Source organism: Miscanthus floridulus, chromosome 19 (assembly GCF_019320115.1).
Source record: "Miscanthus floridulus cultivar M001 chromosome 19, ASM1932011v1, whole genome shotgun sequence".
Lineage (NCBI taxonomy): Eukaryota > Viridiplantae > Streptophyta > Magnoliopsida > Poales > Poaceae > Miscanthus > Miscanthus floridulus.
The window spans coordinates 17,103,918-17,123,126 of NC_089598.1; the positions used below are offsets into that span (position 1 = coordinate 17,103,918).

General features: G+C 44.4%; 2 protein-coding genes and 1 pseudogene across 4 annotated transcripts; all 3 read right to left on the minus strand.

The window, feature by feature from the left end:
- Positions 1-163: 163 nt before the first annotated feature.
- LOC136529107 (uncharacterized) lies at positions 164-9,524 on the minus strand. Of its 3 annotated transcripts, none has more exons than XM_066522176.1 (5): positions 9,312-9,524; positions 8,317-8,450; positions 6,937-7,070; positions 5,748-5,809; positions 164-285 (listed from the first exon to the last, which is right to left on the minus strand). In XM_066522176.1, the coding sequence occupies exons 1-5, from the start codon at positions 9,459-9,461 to the stop codon at positions 205-207; spliced, it is 561 nt and encodes a 186-aa protein (XP_066378273.1). In that variant the 5' UTR covers positions 9,462-9,524; the 3' UTR covers positions 164-204. The 3 variants fall into 3 exon arrangements, 2 of the variants coding, with proteins under 2 accessions (XP_066378273.1, XP_066378274.1); XM_066522177.1 differs by lacking the exon at positions 164-285 and adding an exon at positions 5,559-5,626; XR_010777205.1 differs by lacking the exons at positions 164-285; positions 5,748-5,809; positions 8,317-8,450; positions 9,312-9,524 and adding an exon at positions 6,697-6,827 and having other exon boundaries at positions 6,937-8,083.
- A 1,244-nt stretch (positions 9,525-10,768) lies between these two features.
- On the minus strand, positions 10,769-11,721 carry LOC136525360 (protein ALP1-like). The gene is made up of 2 exons (XM_066518363.1): positions 11,315-11,721; positions 10,769-11,244 (listed from the first exon to the last, which is right to left on the minus strand). Exons 1-2 carry the CDS (start codon positions 11,637-11,639, stop codon positions 10,769-10,771), a joined length of 801 nt encoding a protein of 266 aa, XP_066374460.1. The 5' UTR covers positions 11,640-11,721.
- A 765-nt stretch (positions 11,722-12,486) lies between these two features.
- Positions 12,487-13,442, minus strand: LOC136525359 (L10-interacting MYB domain-containing protein-like; annotated as a pseudogene).
- Between the last annotated feature and the right edge of the window lie 5,767 nt (positions 13,443-19,209).

Here is a 19,209-nt window from a genome sequence, read left to right on the forward strand (position 1 = left end):
TAATTGTAAATATGCAATGAATTGATTAGATGCTATCAATATGAACATGTAATAGCAAAAGGTATAGTATTGATTCTATTGTTTGAAGGCTAACTAATTTTAAGATGGTTTTGACCAAGTCAGGAAGGTACCCGTGCGTCTGCTAGAACCATGCCAACATACAGAGGCGGTCCTTGGCCCATGTTTTCATAGTGTGTCCATTTTCTAATGACTCGAGTAGTTATGCCTTGTGCGTGGCGACCTTTCTGCAGATTGCTGAGAAACCTTGGCTGCTGCATGGTGCACCTAGTATATATGAAAGAAGTTGTTATTTGTAGTATGGAGGCAGTTTTTAAATAGCAGAAATAGAAGCTTGCTCTCTTTTTCCATTTTGGATAAGCAATTATTGTTTCATTTCTTAGTTTATCAAAAAAAGTGCAGATGCTGCATTCCTGTACATATTGATAGCACTACCTAAATCCCTCCGTGGAAGGATTTTCAAAAGCATCTATACAGGCCAAATTTTGGCTATGGCAGGCACGCAGGCCTCTTGCAATGGACTATGCATATATAGGTACACTACTTAAATTATCATGGGCTTAACAGATGCAAACAGAAAGCAAAATACTATTGAAAACAGGTGGAGTTTGGTACGTCAAATGCATAGATATGGCTGGCTTCATCTTTTATCTAGTCTAAATACTAAAGCACTTCTCTGTAGACTACATTCTTGGTCTCATCGGTAGCTTTTCCATCGTCATCTTCGATGTATATCTTGAGACCTTGCTTTGTAGTTGCACGTGATACAGCAACGTATAGTTGTCCATGTGAAAAAATAGGCTTTTTGAGGTAGACGCCAACAGCTGAGAGAGTTTGTCCCTGGCTCTTGTTGATTGTCATAGCGTAGCATACTTTGATAGGATATTGTCGGCGCTGTAGAACAAATGTCCATCTGTTACTTTTTAAACTTAAGGTTATGCAAGGTATAGCGAAGGCTTGATTCGCCTGTCGCCCATTCATAATCTTAGCCTCAATTGTCCATTCTCCAACCGAAGTGACGATCAGTCTTGTACCATTGCAAAGACCAGCCCTTTGGTTGAGATTGCGCAGCAACATTACTGGGATTCCTGGTTTCAAAATGATTTTATGTTGTGGGAAATTATTACCATTGATTGAGTTTAAGAACTCAACTGGGTATAAGAGGTCATATGCTTCTTGTTGAGCAGTGGATTTGTCAATAGTATCTGAGCTCAGGCATTCCTTCTCTATACCAGGGACTAAGGGGATCATGTAATCATTAACAGTATCTGTTAGTTCATTTGTTGGAGCCAGTATAGCTCTCTGTGATAAGTATATAGGGTCTTTGTATCTAGCACGAAAGCTAGGATAAACTGAGTGGACAATAGCTGCAAGCCTGTCCTCATCAGGAGTGATAAGCAGCTGCTGTGGTACTGTAATCCAGCTTGGTTCGTCGTCTGTGTCTCTAGCTGTGCATGGTATTTTGCCCTCGCCGATGTCCAATATCCACCTACTAAATGCTGCCACCTCTTGCTATTTAGAAGGATCATCCGGTGAACATACCAATCGCATATTCTATTTTAGATGCAGGATTTCAACAAGGGTCCATAACCGAGACCTGGTGACAGCGGAGCTAATGATATCTTCTTTGGTACCACCTTCAACCACAGGTAAGATTTGTCTGAGGTCTCCTCCTAGAACAACAACTTTTCCACCAAATGGTATATGAGCAGCTTCTGGGCTTTTGGCTTTTTCAATATCCCTAAATGTGCGGTCTAAGGCCTCGAAGCATCTTCTATTAGCCATGAGGGCCTCATCCCAGATGACCAGGCTTGTGAGCTCAATAAGCTCAGAAAGCATTGTGCCCCTACTAACATCGCAGACTATATCCTCTTCTATCTCACAAGGAATTTTGAACCTTGAGTGAGCTGTACGACCTCCTTGGAGCAGCAGCGCTGCTACACCCAAGGAAGCCACGGTCAGTACAATCTTATTCTTTGCTCTAAGATATCCAACCATTCTATTCCATAAGTATGTTTTATCGGTGCCTCCGTATCCTGAAACAAAGAAGAATCCAGGCTGGTTTTGTTCAACTCTCTGGACTATTGTGTTGAAAGCATTTGCCTGATCTTCGTTGAGAGAAATAGTTGGATTATTCATATCAATGGATGGATCCGAGGGATGTGATAGCTCCTCTTCAACCAGACGATTGTATAGAACAGAATATTCAGAATGGGTCTTTGGAGGTAGATTGTAGTCAGCTATGTTCTTACCACTCTGTGAGAATAAAATGGCTAGCTCATCAAGAAGAAAATCTCTAGCCCGTGAATCAGGTACTGCGTAGTTTGGATCACCGACCATATCTCTATATTGATAGATAATGTCATCAGACAGATGGCGCCATACTTTTTCAAAGAAACTCTTTTCGTCACCTACCTCACAGAATAGGATCATGGTAACGAACAAGCTTTGCAGTTGCGGTAAAGTAGCCCAAGCAGCCGACTCATCAAAGGCATTATACCACTCTTGGTCATCACCAAGGAGACCATGTGATCGGCATGCCTCTTTAAAAGTGTGATGATATGTTCCATTATGAAATCTAAGGTTTTCATAGCTGGTAGCACCTTTCACTATCAGAAGCAGCATGCGAAGGTAGTACCGCTCACCAGCCGATGGGTGTACATAATGGAGCCTGCCTATCTTACCAAACTTTTGCCTCCGCTTATGCCATTTCCTGTCTCTTTGATCCCATAACCATCTAGAGGGAAATTGCGGATAAGTGAGCGCTCTAGCTTCAGGAAAAATTGCATTACACTTAAACCACTGAGTCAACATTGTTCTTCTCAAAAACTCTGCTGATACTAATTTCTCCATTTTGGTCCTTGCGCTAAAGCTGACAAAATTTTTGTTCGGAAGGTGAACAGGCATTCTCTCTACCGCTGGGTGGTGTCTGTGGATATCATATCCAAATATTCTCCAGCATGCATCTTGTTCACAGATATATCTGCAATCGAGGTATTCTTTTACCTCATTTATAGTGTTTGTTTCGTTATCATATGGTGCTAGTTGGCCTTTCTTAACTCTCTGTAGGTAAGCTTTGCTACAATCTGCTCCCTTGGTCACATATTTGAAAAGGTACTTGATGAAGGTCATTTTATTGCACCATTCAACATTTATATGTGCCTGGTACTTTTTGAGTACCAGCATATTATATGGGACAACCCATCTATTATCCATTTGGAAGCCTCCTTTGCGAACAAAAAGTGTATTTGTTCGTCTCTTGTACACTACAAAACCATTCTTGCTAACCATAGTGGCTGCCTCATATGGCTTGGGAAAATGTTTTGAGCATTTATTCTTTTTCATGCAGGGACATTTTGGGTTGTCTTTACCACAAGGGCCATGTATCATATGTTCGGAGACAAGAGCATAGCCAAGTGGATCTATTTTTGGATCAGGTATCTCTGCAGTGACATATTTGTCAATCATTGCTGCAGTTGGAGTTGATGTATCCGTGGAAGTCCATAGAATAATATGGGCATGTGGTAGTCCCCTTTTCTGGAATTCGACAGTGTGGAGCACTGCATTGGAAAAAGAGGGATCTTATGAATTTGTAAGAAATAGTGGGTTGTTAGGAAACCGCACGCAGGTACGTACGAATGGAAAGGACTTTATCAAAGCAAGGATAGCAAGACACTATGCATAAACATGAGTGTACCTGCATTGCAGGGTCCAAAAGATATACCAACTTTGATATCATGCAGAAGTTCCTCTAATTTCATATTAAAGACCCTGACTATCAGATCATTCCTATCAACTGGCTTTTGTCTAGGATCAAAGATGGCTTCAGCGATTTCAGGCCATTTGGGATTGCATGTGAAAGTAACGAAGAAATCTGGAGGACCATATTCTTGACAAATTGCGATCCCATCATGATAATTTTGTATCATGTAACGTCTGCCACCTGTGTGCGACGCTGGTAGCATGGTCATCTTCCCCATCTCGCTGCCCTTTGTGGATCCTCTGTTTACTACATCACAAATTCCTTGGATACTTTCCATTCTAATATCAGCTTGGTTTTCTACTATGTACTGTAGCCTGTTTTCATCTACACAGGCCCGAGCATCCACCTTAGCCTGACTTGAGAGTGCACCATAACACAAATACGGATTTGGTTCATCTTTCCTATAATGGAACATGTAGCAGTAGTAGTCCTGCATGGTGATTTTTATATGGGCATTGGCTCTTGTCTGTATGGCTCCACTGTAGAGAACCCTAGGTTGCCAACCACGCTCAGCATATGGAAATAATAAAGGATATTGAAGCGCCATGAAAGCGGGATGCAGAGCAGAAATCTGTTGAAGATCTCCTGCTTGTTTTTGCACAATAATATCCCGCTCAAAGGCTTCGTAGCTGAAATCACCAACTACTAACATAGCCAGCTGATCTGTAGTTGGTAAGCTGTACTGAGGTGGATCACCGTCTCTTGGGCCAACTATGCGAATAACAAAGTCTTCTGTTTCATCATCTGTCAATCGGTCCCTCGCCATCTAAAACTGCTGCGCGAATGAGTTGTGTTGATCAAGCATGGCAGCTAGGGACTCAACAATAGCAGGATCTAGATCCGATCCTGTAGCGTCATGATGACCTAAAGAAGCAATTCTATTTTGCACCTCGTGCGATGTATCATACACATATAGTTGTATGAACTTGGCAGGCTCATCATCCGGTGGCAGCAAAGAACCTATGCGGTGATGAATTTGTCCACAAATCTTAAAAACCAGAGGACCTCCACCATCATTCATGGATCGGTCTATGTTTGCTCCCATCGAAGTGAAGGCAAAAAGGCAATTGTACTGCCTGATATTTTTCATGAATTTATTAGAGATAGGACCACCATCAAATCTCGCAAGAGTTGCTAGAGGCTCAGGTCTTGGCAGGAACCGCGGAATGGCGACTCTGCCTCCTTTGCAGCACCTGTTGTAGATAACTGAGCCCGAAGAACCCTGGGAGTCCTTGCCAATCCTTTCAGCGTGCCAAAAAATGGCTCGGCAGTTGCAGCATTGCTGATCAGGTGGACCATAATATGATCTTCCAGGATATGAAACTGGTTCATAGATATGGAACAGGCAGATGCATAGTAAGAAGCTCATTTTTTTGGGCCTGGGCTGTGCACCATGCTAAAAGTAAAAGCACATGTGCTGTGAAGATATGGAATCAGTACCTTTGAGGGCTTCTATGAAGGCCTCATCAAACTGGCCACAGTCTAGATCAGCACTGTGCCTAGATGCAGCACCTGTACAGGTACTATAGTTCTTAGGAATATGGATATGGAAGGAGATAGATAGAGACTGTGTGTCTAGTAGGTCTAAATACCTGTCCAGACAAGGCGATGTTGGTTTAACAGTTTCCTTCTTTTGCTCCTACATGCAGCAGGATTGGATGTTTCTAGAGGACACGAAGTATTATTTCCTGAGTAGAAGAATTGTAAGGCTAACGCAGGAACAACATGAATATAACGCTGTATGTACACATGGAGGGCTGTACAGCCGATGGCACATACGAGGCCTCGCGCGGCGGCCTACCGATATCGGTGTACCGGAGCTCTCTGCATGCACAGGAGCCTCCACTGCCATATATAGGCATATACTGTTAGGCTAACCAATATAGACAAATATGCAGTTCTCGGGAATTAGTTCCAGGGATCTTTTATATAAAATAGCGAGTAAAACAAAGTGCGTTTTACATACATGTCTGCTGTGCAGCCATAAGAAGCGGCTACTCCATGTGGTTTCGCTGGCTGTGCATCTTACTATGAAGAGACATAAACAGTTTTTTTTTGTGAGCAAAAAAAATACATGATCGATACATAACATGAGTAATATAGAGAGATAAGAGTTTTGACATGGGAAAAGCTATGAACCAGGTACTTGGAAAAAAGGTAAATAGCCATAAATGGCATGAACAAATTGGCTGTGCAGTAAAAAATCTTGGACACAGCTATAGGCCAGGAATCTGCGTCTATATGGCAGAACGCGGTCGTACGACCATAGTTTCAGTGCCAAACAAGATGTAAGTAACGGAACGCGAAAACATAGTTCCACAATTGAATCTGATTTATTGCTTTAGGAAGTTGTAATTACAATAGAAGAAAAAAATATTACAGAGAGATAGTCTAAGAAGACACAGGCTAGAAACACTAAAGAGTAGTACCGTGCGGAATAGCCGCGACCTCATCTAACAGGAGCCGCGCACAAACTTCGAGCGCAGGCAAAAGCACATTTGGGTGTTCTGAGGCTGCTATCACCAATCTAGCAAGTTGTGTACCCCTATTTGCAATTGGGAGGAGCCGCTGGGCAATAGCTCTATACATATATAATCCATGCATACTGCAATCAACAGCAGGCAAACCATATAGCCTTTGCAAAGCAACAATAGCTTGGAACGCTGCGGCCTCATACATTAAAGCCTCATCTAAATGTGGATGACCCCAAAAAAATAATGTGCGGGGGCCGGCGTGGAGCACACTGGATGGTAGTTCAATCTCTATACCATAAAGATGTGTCCCATCCTGTATCACCTCATGTATACAAGATATATAAGGTAAGCAACATTGCTGTGCAATATCTCTCAAAATAGTTATATATGATAAGCTGGAAGAAAACATGACGTCAACGCTGGGTTTGCGAAAAAAAAAGTTTGTTTCCCCAGAAAAAAACTTTTGGCGGGGATTTTGCAGATGAGATTTTTTTTTTGCAAAGTCTCCGTGCGGAGCCAAAACTAAAATCAGCGTCGATATCCAGACAGCCGTAAGAAGCGACCGCGTCCCTCTAATGTGTTTGCAGAACCCAAAAGAAAGCAGACTGATATCAGCTTACTTCATCATAAGAAGCACTGTTTTGGAGAATATGTGTGCATATAAGGATGAGTCATTCTTACGTGAGAGGAAGCAGGAATCAAGCACAAAGGATCTCGAGGAACACCGAACAGCTATCCAACTGAGCACGGCGTAGCAGCCTTTGTCTAGCAGAGTGAAATAACCCAACCCAGGACAGCGATGCACGCCGAGGAACCTGTATTATATCATAACAATACCAAAAACAAGAGCAAATTAGGTCATTACACAAAGGGCATGAATCTTAAAACAAAACGGTGTGTGCAGCAACATATGAAGTAGTTTAGGTGAAACCCAATACATGACAGAAATCAGATTCTAATTTTGAGGAACACCATATAGAAAAGAGTGGCCTAATTTCCCCAAAAAAAATATATATGGTTAGCAAACAAACAGCAAGTAAAAGATAATGTTACAGTACTATCGCTTATTGCTCCCTATACATAAAAGATGTTATTCTGAAATGGCTGATCCTGCATCAAATAAATAGCGTTGATTCAGTCAGCAAGGAACGACCTGTAACCCAAAGGCATGTCTTTGGCTTACCCAAATATTGGCTAACTCATCGTTACACTACTATCACCTATCGCTCCCTATATACATATGTGTCAGTAGGTGAAACCTATTTCTGGATTCTATGTGTCCAGATTAGATTCTAATATATGTTGCCTGTTCCTCTTATACATATGTGTCCAGACTCTAATATAAAACTCAACCTGCTTCTATGTGTCAGAAGGCGAAACCCGATAGACGACAGAAATCAGATTCTAATCTGGCCCCTATATACATATTGGTTAGCACTAAGAGCCTTAGATGTATAAGAGGAAAAAACTAATTTTCAAAGCAGCCCAAATAATTTTTATAACTTATAATGTCCAGCTCGTCCTCACCAGCGGCCCCTGGCTGTGGTACTCGTGTAGAAAATCAAACATAAATGATACGGTACCCCAAGTGTTGGCATGCGGCAAACAAAAGCATCAATTGACATACAATTGAAAAAGAAAGCAGTGAATCCATGTATAACAGGGAAAAACTAATTTTGAAAGCAGCCCAAATAATTTTTATGACTTATAATGTCCAACTCGTCATTAGCAGTGACCCTCGGGTGTGTTACTCTTGTAGAAAATCAAACATAAATCAAGCATGATGCCAATGCTGGGTTTGGCAAATAAAAATTTTGTCTGCCAAGAAAAAAACTTTTGGTGGGAATTTTGCAGATGTAAAATATAATTTTTTTTGCGCAAAGCCTTCGCGCAGAGCCAAAACTAAAACCAGCGTCGATATCTAGATAGCCGTAAGAAGCAACCATGTCCTTCTAATGTGTTTGTAGAACCCAAAACAAAGGAGACTGATATCGGTTTACTTCATCATAAGAAGGCCTGCTTTGCAGAATAAGTGTGTATACAAGGATGAGGCACTCTTACCTGAGAGCAAGCAGGAACCAAATACAGAGAATCTTGAGGAACACCGAACAGGTATCGAACCTTGCACGCTGTAGCACCTTCTGTCTAGCAGAGCGAAATACCTCAACCCAGGACAGCGATGCACGGTGAAGAACCTGTATTATCTCATAATAATAGCGAGAGCAACAGCAAATTAGGTGAACACACAAAGGGCATAAATCATAAAACAAAACGGTGTGTGCACCAACATATGAAATACTTTAGGGTAAACCCGATAGATGACAGAAATCAGATTCTAATTTGGCCCCTATATACATATCGGTTAGCACTAAGAACCTTAGATGTATAAGAGAAAAAAACTAATTTTCAAAGCAGTCCAAATAATTTTTTTGACTTATAATGTCCACCTCATCCTCACGAGCGGCCCCTGGCTGTGTTATCCGTGTAGGAAACAAAACATAAATCATATGGCACCCCAAGCGTTGGCATGTGGCAAACAAAAACATTAACTGGCATACAGTTGGAAAAAAAAGCAGTGAAGGCAGGCAACAGCATGCACAGCCAAATCTCATTCCACTAATACCTAAATCATTTTGGATGGGTAAATGCAAATTGGAACAGACTTTTTAATATAAAACTCAACCTGTTTCTATGTGTCAGTAAGTACCCTTCTAAATTTTTCAACACAACCCAGCCCATCCAGATTCTAATTTGGCCTGTTTCTATGTATAGGGAGCATATATGTCCAGATTCATCATAAGAAGCATTTGAACAGCTGCTTCTTATCAGCTTACCTCAGTCTACTTCTAAATTTTTCAATACAACCTTAAGAGACATTTGATGGAGCAATCTATAACAATAAAATTTAATATAGGCAATCATTCTAAGCCTACACCGCACGTTATCCTATCTCTCTCCTAGATCAAAGGGCGCCGGGCATTTTTAATCTTGGATTCAATGAACACCTGCCTACCACATACAAATTCCTAGAGTGCTCAAGTGCTGATCGCACAAACCTTTCTCCACATCAAGCTGCACGCATAACATGGCCGCAACCACTGTACGGCTGAGCAGACAGCGGCCACGCCTGAGTAGACAGTGGGCAGCAGCAGTCCCAGACCAACCGCCGACACGGCAGGCCGGAGCTGCCGGCGCTCTACGCTCATGCTAATCAGCGGGCAAGGTTGCACAGGCCGCCATACGCCGACAAGCACAGATCCTAGAGCCCATAACGCTGCATGACGCCCCCGTGTCGCATCCATGAACGGCAGACACAAATCCTGTGGGGGAACTAACGGATCTAGCCATGGAGCCGCTGGATCCGGTCATGGAGGCCCCGGATGAACCCTAGCAAAAGCGGCCGAGAAGATTCCCGGTTGACCTAGGCGCCGGAGTGCGAAGGAGACGAGGAGCAAGGGAGGGAGGCCGCCTTTACCTGGGGCTTGGTCGTGGCAGGTCGTTGCCGAGCCACCCACGCCGGCCTCCACGCCGGTCGCCGGCGGCGCTCTCGGCAGGCACGTCGGCCCAGGGCTGCGCGCCAGCTGCACCCGCGACCAGCAGCGTGGCCGTAGCCGGTGCGTCGCCGTGTGAGACAAGGAGACGAAGGGGAGGCGCGAGCAGCGGCGGGAGCGGCAGCAGGGGCGCGAGCGGCGGCGGCGTCCGTGCGACCCACGAGAGGAATGGGGGAAGACGGGGAAGAGATGAGGCCGACTGTGTGGACCCAAAATCGAAGCCACGGTATATATTCGGTGGGCCGACTCCGGAGCAGAAGCCGGACTATGCTGAGAGAAGCCGGTGCAAGCCAATAAGGAGCGGCGGAAGCGGATTCCAGTGAAATCCAATCGAAGCAATCACAGCCACCCGATTCAAGATCAAACGGCTGGGAGAATTTTGGCCGACGTGGATAGGCTCCCTGGCGGAGGAGCATGTCCGGCTTGTCTGTCTTAAAATAGCAACAATACACTTCACAAGGCCTCACCGTTTGGGACATGAAAAATTGATGTGATCTATATAGAAAGAGTTACAACTCTCATCAGAATCATGAAGGCTTATTTGGATCCATTTATTTACCCCTCCAATCTACCTCAACACATGTGGATTGGTATTAATATATGGACATCCAACGAGGCCTAAGATGGTTTTGTAGTGGTTTTAGGCCCTGTTTGGCATGACTCCAACTCTGGGTGGAGCTGCTCCACTCCAGAACTCCAGGTGGAGCCAGCTCTAGATGGAGTTGGAGCTGTCTGATGAGGGTGTTTGGCTGGGAGGGTGTCTCCAGCTCCAGAAAAGATGAGTTTGAGGGTAGAATGCCATTCTTGCCCCTGGTTCGACTTGAACTACTTCTCACAAATATGAAATGAAAGTACATGCAGTGTAGTCCAAAATAATAATAAATTACATGTCATTTGCGTAGAACCGAAATTAAAAAATAAGTTCATAGTTCCAAAATAAGGTTATTACAATAATCATTGCACTAATTCCATGCTAGGGCGATGGATGTAGCCATATTATCACGAAAGGTGTCCATAGTCACAAAGCTTGATTCCGAAGTTGATCCATCGGAGGCATGTTGAGACATGGCATACTTGTTGTACCTTTCTGGAATAGTAGGCATGTAGGTAGGATCTCTATCAAAATTAGCAAAGTCCACATCAACACTAGCATGTTCACGTATGAAATTGTGTAGGACCATGGTAGCAGCAACAATCTTCTTTTGTGTGACCATTGAATAACCGGGCATCTTGTAAAGGATTTGCCATTTCATTTTTAATACTCCAAATGAGCGCTCAATAACATTACGAACAGATGAGTGTATACGGTTGAACTTCTCTTTTGGAGTATTTGGTTCCATACCTCGATGCCACTCGGGTAAGTGGTATCTTTCACCCTTGTATGGAGCTAGGTACCTCGGACGATTAGGATAGCCCGCATCTACAACATAGTACTTGCCTACACATATGTAAAACAAGATAAGTTTGTGCATACAAATATGAAAATGAACGTAAGCAAAAATATTTACCTTGAGGTGGATGTGGGAAGACATCTACATCTGCTTCCAATGCATGGTACAATACACTAGTATCATGCAAAGAACCCGGTTGACCCACAGCCACATACGTGAAGCGCATATCAAAATCACAAACGGCAAGCACATTTTGAGTTGCAATTCCAGTCTTACCAATATATCTCACTTGTTCTTCAGGTGATAAAAACATATGAATATGGGTTCCATCAAGTGCACCAATGCAATCCTTAAAATGTGGATATGCTCTCTTGTCATTCCTAATCCTCTTGTCCACATTGCGGAAATTAGGATCTGTTGGTCTCAAGAAATCTTGTGCCATGGCAACCACACAATCTAGAACTTCATGAAATTTTCTACTAATGGTTTCACCTGAGTGTTTGAACTTATTTTGTCCTCTTCTATTTGACTCACACCCACCACATGTGAATAGGGAAATGGCCAACATCTCATATGTATTAATGTGTTTTGATGGTTTTAATCCGTACCTTTCAACCAACACATCATGAAGATCATGAAAAATAACTTCATTCATCCGAAGCATTCGATGACACTCCCCTGGAGTGTTTACCATCTCCATCAGCCATCCCATTCCACTTTGTTGTGAAAACATGAACCTCGGCGGTGCCTTGTCCATATACAATTCATGATAACTTTGTGCTAGTTTTGCACTGCTCTCAACCATTTTAAAAAATCCCCATCACTAGAATCATCAGACTCACTTGAAGACATCTATGAACATTAACATAAATGAAATGTAAGATACAACTGCAAGAAAATGAACTACACAAAGCTACAGAAAGCTACAGAAAGCGTCCTCCTAAGCCAATTACCATACAACTGCAAGTACAGAAAGATACAGAAAGCTACAACTGCCATACAACTGCAAGAAAATGAACTACACAAAGCTACAGAAAACTACAGAAAGTGTCCTCCTACAGAAAAGTATAGAAAGATACAGAAAGCTACAACTACCATACAGAAAAGTACAGAAAGTATAGAAAGCCAATCGACAAGAATGAATCAAAGAAAAGAATATAGCATACAACTGCCATACATAAATGAATGGCAAGAAAATAGAATATAGCATACAACTGCCATACATAAGTGAACTGGAATAAAATAGAATATAGCATACACTGCCATTGAACCTAATCTCACTACCATTTCTACTTATTATATTTATCATTGTACTTCCTCCTAAGCCAAGTGAACCTAATCTCATTAGTAGGCAAGGTCATGAACATCTCCCTTTGCTCCTTCTTCACAAACAGTTCAGTTGCAATGTAATGTTCATTGCTATCATAGCCGACCCCACAAGCAATCACAACCTCCATCACTTCATCAATAGAGTATTTTCCATGTCTCTTCGAAACATATTCATTGGCTAAACTTGCCATACTGTTTACTGCTTCTTGAATTAGGAGTGCATTTCCAGACTTCGCCTTCTTGCCACTTTTTTCAACAGGCCTAGCCAATCTCTTGCCACTTGCAGGTGGAGGAGAAATACCAATATCCTCCTCTTGTGTTTCAAGAATGACATCATCATCTTGTGGATCAAAATTGGTGGCCTCCTCTTGTGTCTCATCAATATTTTCAACATTCACAACATGAGGAGACCAATGATCAATACCAATAGTAGTGATGTCAGCAAAACACTTGGCTAAGTCATCTTCATTCTCAAGGCCCTTCTTTTTGAACTTTCCACAACCCGGAATGTCCTGAAATAAGCAGAACAACAAGTATTATTATAAGAATTCCACAACCCAGATTTGGTCATATGTAAAACAAATATAGCAAAAATTTTGAACCAACTTACAACTCTAGCTTTTTTTCACCATTCATCATCCATAGCAATAGTCTTCTTTATAGGATCCCAACCAGTCCCTGTTTGCCTCAGCATTAGTTTCTTCCATGCCTTGAAATCTTCCTTCAACTTGTCCCATTTGTTCTTGATCTGAACCTTGGTAGCCACAATTCCAGTCCTTTCTTTAAACCCTTTCTCAACCTCAGTATAACCAAGTGCATTCAAGTGTGTGTTTGGCCGATTTCCTTTTCCAACTTGTTCGGCAAACAACATACACAACACTCGAGTGTTCTCTGAGTTCCAATCAATTTCAGGCATCTATCGAACTCACAAATTTCATATATGAGGTTCTCATTATGCTAAGCAAGTTCAACTGGACAGGATATCTAGAACTACAACATGTTTTGAACAGGCTATCTTCTCATGTTATTACTGAACAAGCAGGTTCTGAACAGGCTATATACTGAACAAGCAGGTTCTGAATAGGCTATTTTCATCAATCTAGAACTACAACAGGTTCTGAACAAGCATCTTCTCATGTTATTACTGAACAAGTAGGTTCTGAACAGGCTATATACTGAACAAGCAGGTTCTGCACAGGCTATTTTTAGCAATCTAGAACTACAACAGGTTCTAGAACTACAATAGAGCTTGTTAGCTCAAAGCAGTTCCATGTCTACTAAGCTATTTCCTTTCCAAGGAACCACAATTATCTTCTCATGTTATTACTAGAAACCAAACATGGAATCAAGCATTGATAAGATCTGTGGCTAGCAGAGTGTCTGAACAAGCATCTTCGGTAAACTTCATGAACTGAAGTTTTGGGCATCTAAACAAACCCATAGGCAGAAGAGGATAGCATAGTGTTTTTTTAAAAAAAATTGGATGATAGAGTTTCTGGCATACAAACGGCCTTGAAATCTATAGCAGAGCATCGATCTACAAAGCAGAGCATCGATCTACAATAGAGCATGCATCCCAAAAACAAAATAGGCACCATACCTTGGGGGGCCTCTACGGACGGCTGTTGGCGGGCTGCGGCCGTCGGGGGATCTCCGGCGGCGTGGGGCAGCGGTCAACGTCGGGGCTACTGCGGTAGGCGGCAGGACTCATGCAGACATGGAGGGAGGCGGAGCTAGGCGGCCGGGCGGGGGATCTCCGGTGTCGGGGCTTCTGCGGCCGGCGTCGGGGCTTCTGCAGCAGGCGGCGGTCCTCGCGCAGACGTGGCGGGAGGCGGAGCTTCTGCGGCGGGCGGGGGATCTCCAGCGTCGAGGCTTCTGCGGCCGGCGTCGGGCTTCTGTGGCAGGCGGTGATCCTCGTACAAATGTGGCGGGACGCAGAGCTACGTGGCCTCACGAGGCTAGGAGAACGGCAGTGGGGCTCGGCCGGCCAGCGGTGGGGGTGGACGGCGGCCGCCTGTATGACTAGCAGCGGCGGAAAACCTAATAGGGGGTCTAGCGAGAAGAGGACAGAGGGAGGCTAGGAAAATGAGGAGAGATGTGCTGGGGGGGCTCAGAGAATAGAAAATGGTAGGCTTCGAAACGTTTTTTTGTGTGTAACCAGTGGCATTGGTGGGTAATTACCCACCAACTCTACGAGGAGGTTCAAAAGAGAGGGTTCTGAAGCAGCAAAAGAGGTGCTCCAAAACTCCACCTCTATTTGCACTATAGCTCCATAAAATTAGCAGCTCCATAGAGTTTTGGAGTTGGGGTGTTTGGCTGAATTTTTTGATGGAGTTACTGGAGTTTAGGAGTGGAGCCATGCCAAATAGGGCCTTAGTAATGGTTGTCCGAATGGGTTGTTAGAGACGGTTGATGTTTTTTTATTTTGTTTTGTTGTTATTTTCTCCCCCAGTTTAGCCTAGATGACTTTTCTCATGTATTTTCTCCTGCTTCATTATTAATATGTAAATGGAGACTGTCAGGTGACTTGCTCATTTTAGAAGAAGATTAACAACTTTTTGGAATCCGAGTTCTTTTTTTCTGTTTTTTTCTTTAAAAACGAACTTATCTTTGTAAAATCTCTATACGGGTTCTGTGTGTTGCCGCGTTCCAGACTCCAGTGAGGCCCTTAAGCATGTGTTTCGATGATGGGTTGGAATAGATTGGACCTAGAATCTAGAGCGTTTGGTTTGCAGTTCAACTAGATTGGAACCAACCCACTAGAGAATATACCCCTCATATCCGGGTTGCGTCCGTTCCTCCAAATCTGGCGGACGGGACAAACCAGTTGTGGCTTGGCATTTGGGCAACGTGAGTAGTAGTAGACAAGCGGACGCGGGCAGCGGCGGCGGCGCGAGCAACCGGGCCCGAGCAACGGCAGTGCGGGGTAGCGAGCTATAGCGGCGAGCGCGCCAGTAGGCAAGCAGCGGCGGCGGTGGCGTGAGCATGAAAGCCCTAGTTTGGTTTTGGATAATTGATGAAATCTTGCACTAACATTTGTCATGAGTTGTGATATGAGCTTGGTTGGTGCAATCCAAGTGAGGAGCATGGTGGCACTCAAATGGTGATGTTGATCACATGAAATGATGAGATGGCCACATGTGATGATGATCAAGTGCTCAACTTGAAAAAGAAGAAAGAGAAAAACAAAACCCTATGGAGATCAAGGCAAAGGTATAAATAGGGGTTTTATTTTGGTGATCAAGACACTATAGAGAGTGATCACATTTAGAGTAGATTGTCGTACTATTAAGAGGGGTTCTTAACTAGATAATTCGGTCATTTAGTGCCACTAGGTGTTGAACTTCATGCATTGTATTTAGGCCTAGTGCACTGTAGGGGACTGTGACGCCTAAGAGGTGGGGTGAATTAGGCAACTTAAAGATCTAACTTAAAACTATGGCATCTTTTTCTAACCCTAGCAAAACCTATGTAAAAGATAAACTATCTAAATGTGCAACTACGGTTTTGCTAGTGTGTTACTATCTCTACCGTAAAAGGAGTAATACAATCAATGTAAATGCAGAAGCTAAAGAGCAAGCTAGAGATATGCAAACTCCCGTCGACGACTCCGGTATTTTTACCGAGGTATCAAGAAGCGTGCAAGCTTCTCCCTAGTCCTTGTTGGAGCCCCTCGCAAGGAATCCCTCGCAAGGGCCAAGCTCCCAGTCGGGTAACTCCGTGGATAGCCTCGGGCCTTCCCCATGCGCAAGTAGGTCTCCGACGTGCCTTCCGGCAAGCCTCTCCCGAATGCTCCCCGCCGTCTTCACTATCAAGCTTTCGGCCTGAAACGCCGCGGGCCTTGTTCCCTTTAGTACACGGTGGCAGCCACACCACAAACGCGGTTAGTGTGATCTCGCAAGACTACAAGCCCCTCCGATGTACAACAGTGGTGCGAGCAAGCACCGAGTGGTAAGAGGTATGCAAACCTCACTAAACACTAGGCCTAAACCTAGAGCAAGCGCATAAGCGGTGGCCTAATCAACCTAAGTACTTCGCAAAGCACCTACGCTAATCACCTAATAAAACACTAAGCACTATGCAAGTGGAGATCACTAAAATGGTGTATCAACATCCTTGATATGTTTCCTCAGCTCTACTCCTCTCATTTGATCGGTTGGGGTTGTATTTATAAGCCCCACTGAGAAAGCAGCCGTTGGGGACAAAGTCCCGCTTTTCTGCTACTGATCGGACGTTGGAGTCGTCCTGATCGGACGCGTCCGGTCGTCCCGACCATTGGAACCACGAACAACTGATCGGACGCTGTCAGCGTCCGGTCACTTACCACCAGACACATTCAATCACAAGTTCGCCACTCTGGAACCTCTCTATACTCGATCGGACGCTACTGTCCTGCGTCCGGTCGGTTTGCCGCCAGCGTCCGGTCACTTGCTGAGTGTGTTGCCGGACTGATGAACAGTGCCATCGGTGCGTCCGGTCATTTTGCTTGTTCAGCGTCCGATCGCTGCTACTAACGCCTGCTGTTGCCGAGCCACTGATCGGAGCGTCCGGGCACTTTCTTTCAGCGTCCGGTCCAGCGTCCGGTCACTTCTGTGAGCTCGTTTCTTCGCGATCTTGCGTGCGGCTTGGTTTCTATCTTCGTGCTTAGACTTTGCTTGATATCTTAGGTCTTCTCTTGTGCTCCTAAGGTCTTGCTTAAGGTGTTGATCATCGGATCATCACGTCGCCTCCGTCCAAGTCACGTCTTGTATTCTATTGAACTACAAAACAATCACTTGCAAATTCATTAGTCTAATTTGGTCGCATTGGTCATCAAACACCAAAATCAAAAGTAAATGGGCCTAGAGTCCATTTTCCTTACATGCACATTGGAGAGCAAGCGAAAATATTTTGAGTAATGCTAACTTGGCTCTAACATATTTTGAGAAAACACTTTGAGAATTAGTATCGCTTGCAAAGTAGTGTTAGACTGCTTGTGGATCGAATTGATAATAAAAAACGCAGCTAACGGAGGCTTTTGCCTCGGGGTGGTCACCGCCATGGGTGAGGCGGTGCACCACCCAGGCCTGTCCGATGCCTGCCTGGACATGGACGAGAGCAGCAGCTTTGAGGTGTTCACCGAACATGGCGGTGTGCACCGCCATGTGCATGACGGTGCACCATCGGTGGCTGTCCGGTGCCACCGCTGCTTTTTAACCGAGGCTGGGACTTACTGGAGTTAGGGCCGAGAGGGCACCGCCATGGGGTGGCGGTGCACCGCCCTAATTATCCAAAGAGCAGGGTTTTCGGGGGCTCGGCCAGGGTGGCACCGCCACCCCCTGTCCGGTGCCCCCGTCGCCCCTGTCCGGTGACCAACGTTGGTCGACCATTCGAATTCGACCGTTGGGGGCACCGTCACCCCCTGTCCGGTGACCGCACCGCCCTGTCCGGTGCCCTCGCAGAAAGCAGCTCCAAGGAGTAACGACTCTATTTGCTTGTGTGGCTATAAATAGAGGGTATGGCTGGCCTTGACCACTCTTTTGGCACCTCATACACTTGTGCACACCCTTTGAAAGCTGAGCAACACACTCCACTCACTTGTTCACTTGATTTCCTCATCTTGAGTGAGCTTGGAGCTTCTAGTGCATTGCATTGAGTTGCATCGTCTTGTGACACTAGTTGGGTGTTTTGGGCTGGTTGTGAGCTTGTTACTTTTGGTGTTTGCCGACACCTAGATGGCCCGGTGATTGGAGAATCATTGAGCGGAGTTGGTGATTGTCTCCGGCCTCGATCTGTTGCTTGTGAGGGGTCTTGTGTCTTCCTTGGAGGAGCGCCAAAGACAACTCTAGTAAATTGCTCGTGTCATTGAGTTACCTCACTTGTGGGTAGGTTCTTGCGGCGCCTCTTGTGGTGGGATAGGTGTGTGATACCTATTAGCTGCCGAACCACCAAGTGTTGGTCAACACAACAGGGACTAGCGTGTCGACAAGCATGTGAACCTCGGGAAAAAATTGGTTGCCTCTTGCCCGTTAGTATTCTCTTGGTGATTGAATTGGTATTCATCTTATGATTAGTTCACTCCTCTACGCGATGGTATAATCACCCTACTCACTTATTTACATTTCTGGAAACTAGTTGTAGCAAGCTCTTTAGTGTAGCTAGAATTGAGAGCTTGCTTTCTAGTTTAAGTTCATCTAGTGGAGCTCTTTAGTGTAGCAAGTTTAAGAGCTCTTAGTGAGTAGCAACATAGTCTCTTGTGTGCCTAGTAATTATAGCAACTAGAATTGTTAGATAGGCGGCTTGTAACCCTTGTAGAGCTAGAGTAAGTTTGTATTTCGCTATTTATCATACTAATCAAATTGTTCTAGTGATTTTGTATAATTTTAAATAGGCTATTCACCCCTCTAGCCATATTATAATCATTCAGAGCCGCCGATCCCGGGCAGCGACGGTGATCTCAACCCACCTCACATGTATCTCCAAGGGAGGAGGAAAAGAGACTGACACTATGGAGCCGTATGTCAGGGAGCTCAACCCACCTCACATGTATCTTCAACTAAATAGGAAATCAGGGATGACCTCAACCCTTTAATCAAACGTGAAAGGGTTCGACCCAACCCAAAAAAAACAAGACGGAGCCAGCCTATCCCTCACGCTAAGAAGATGAGTTTGCCACCTATCTCGAGTCCTCGTCTCCTCGGTGA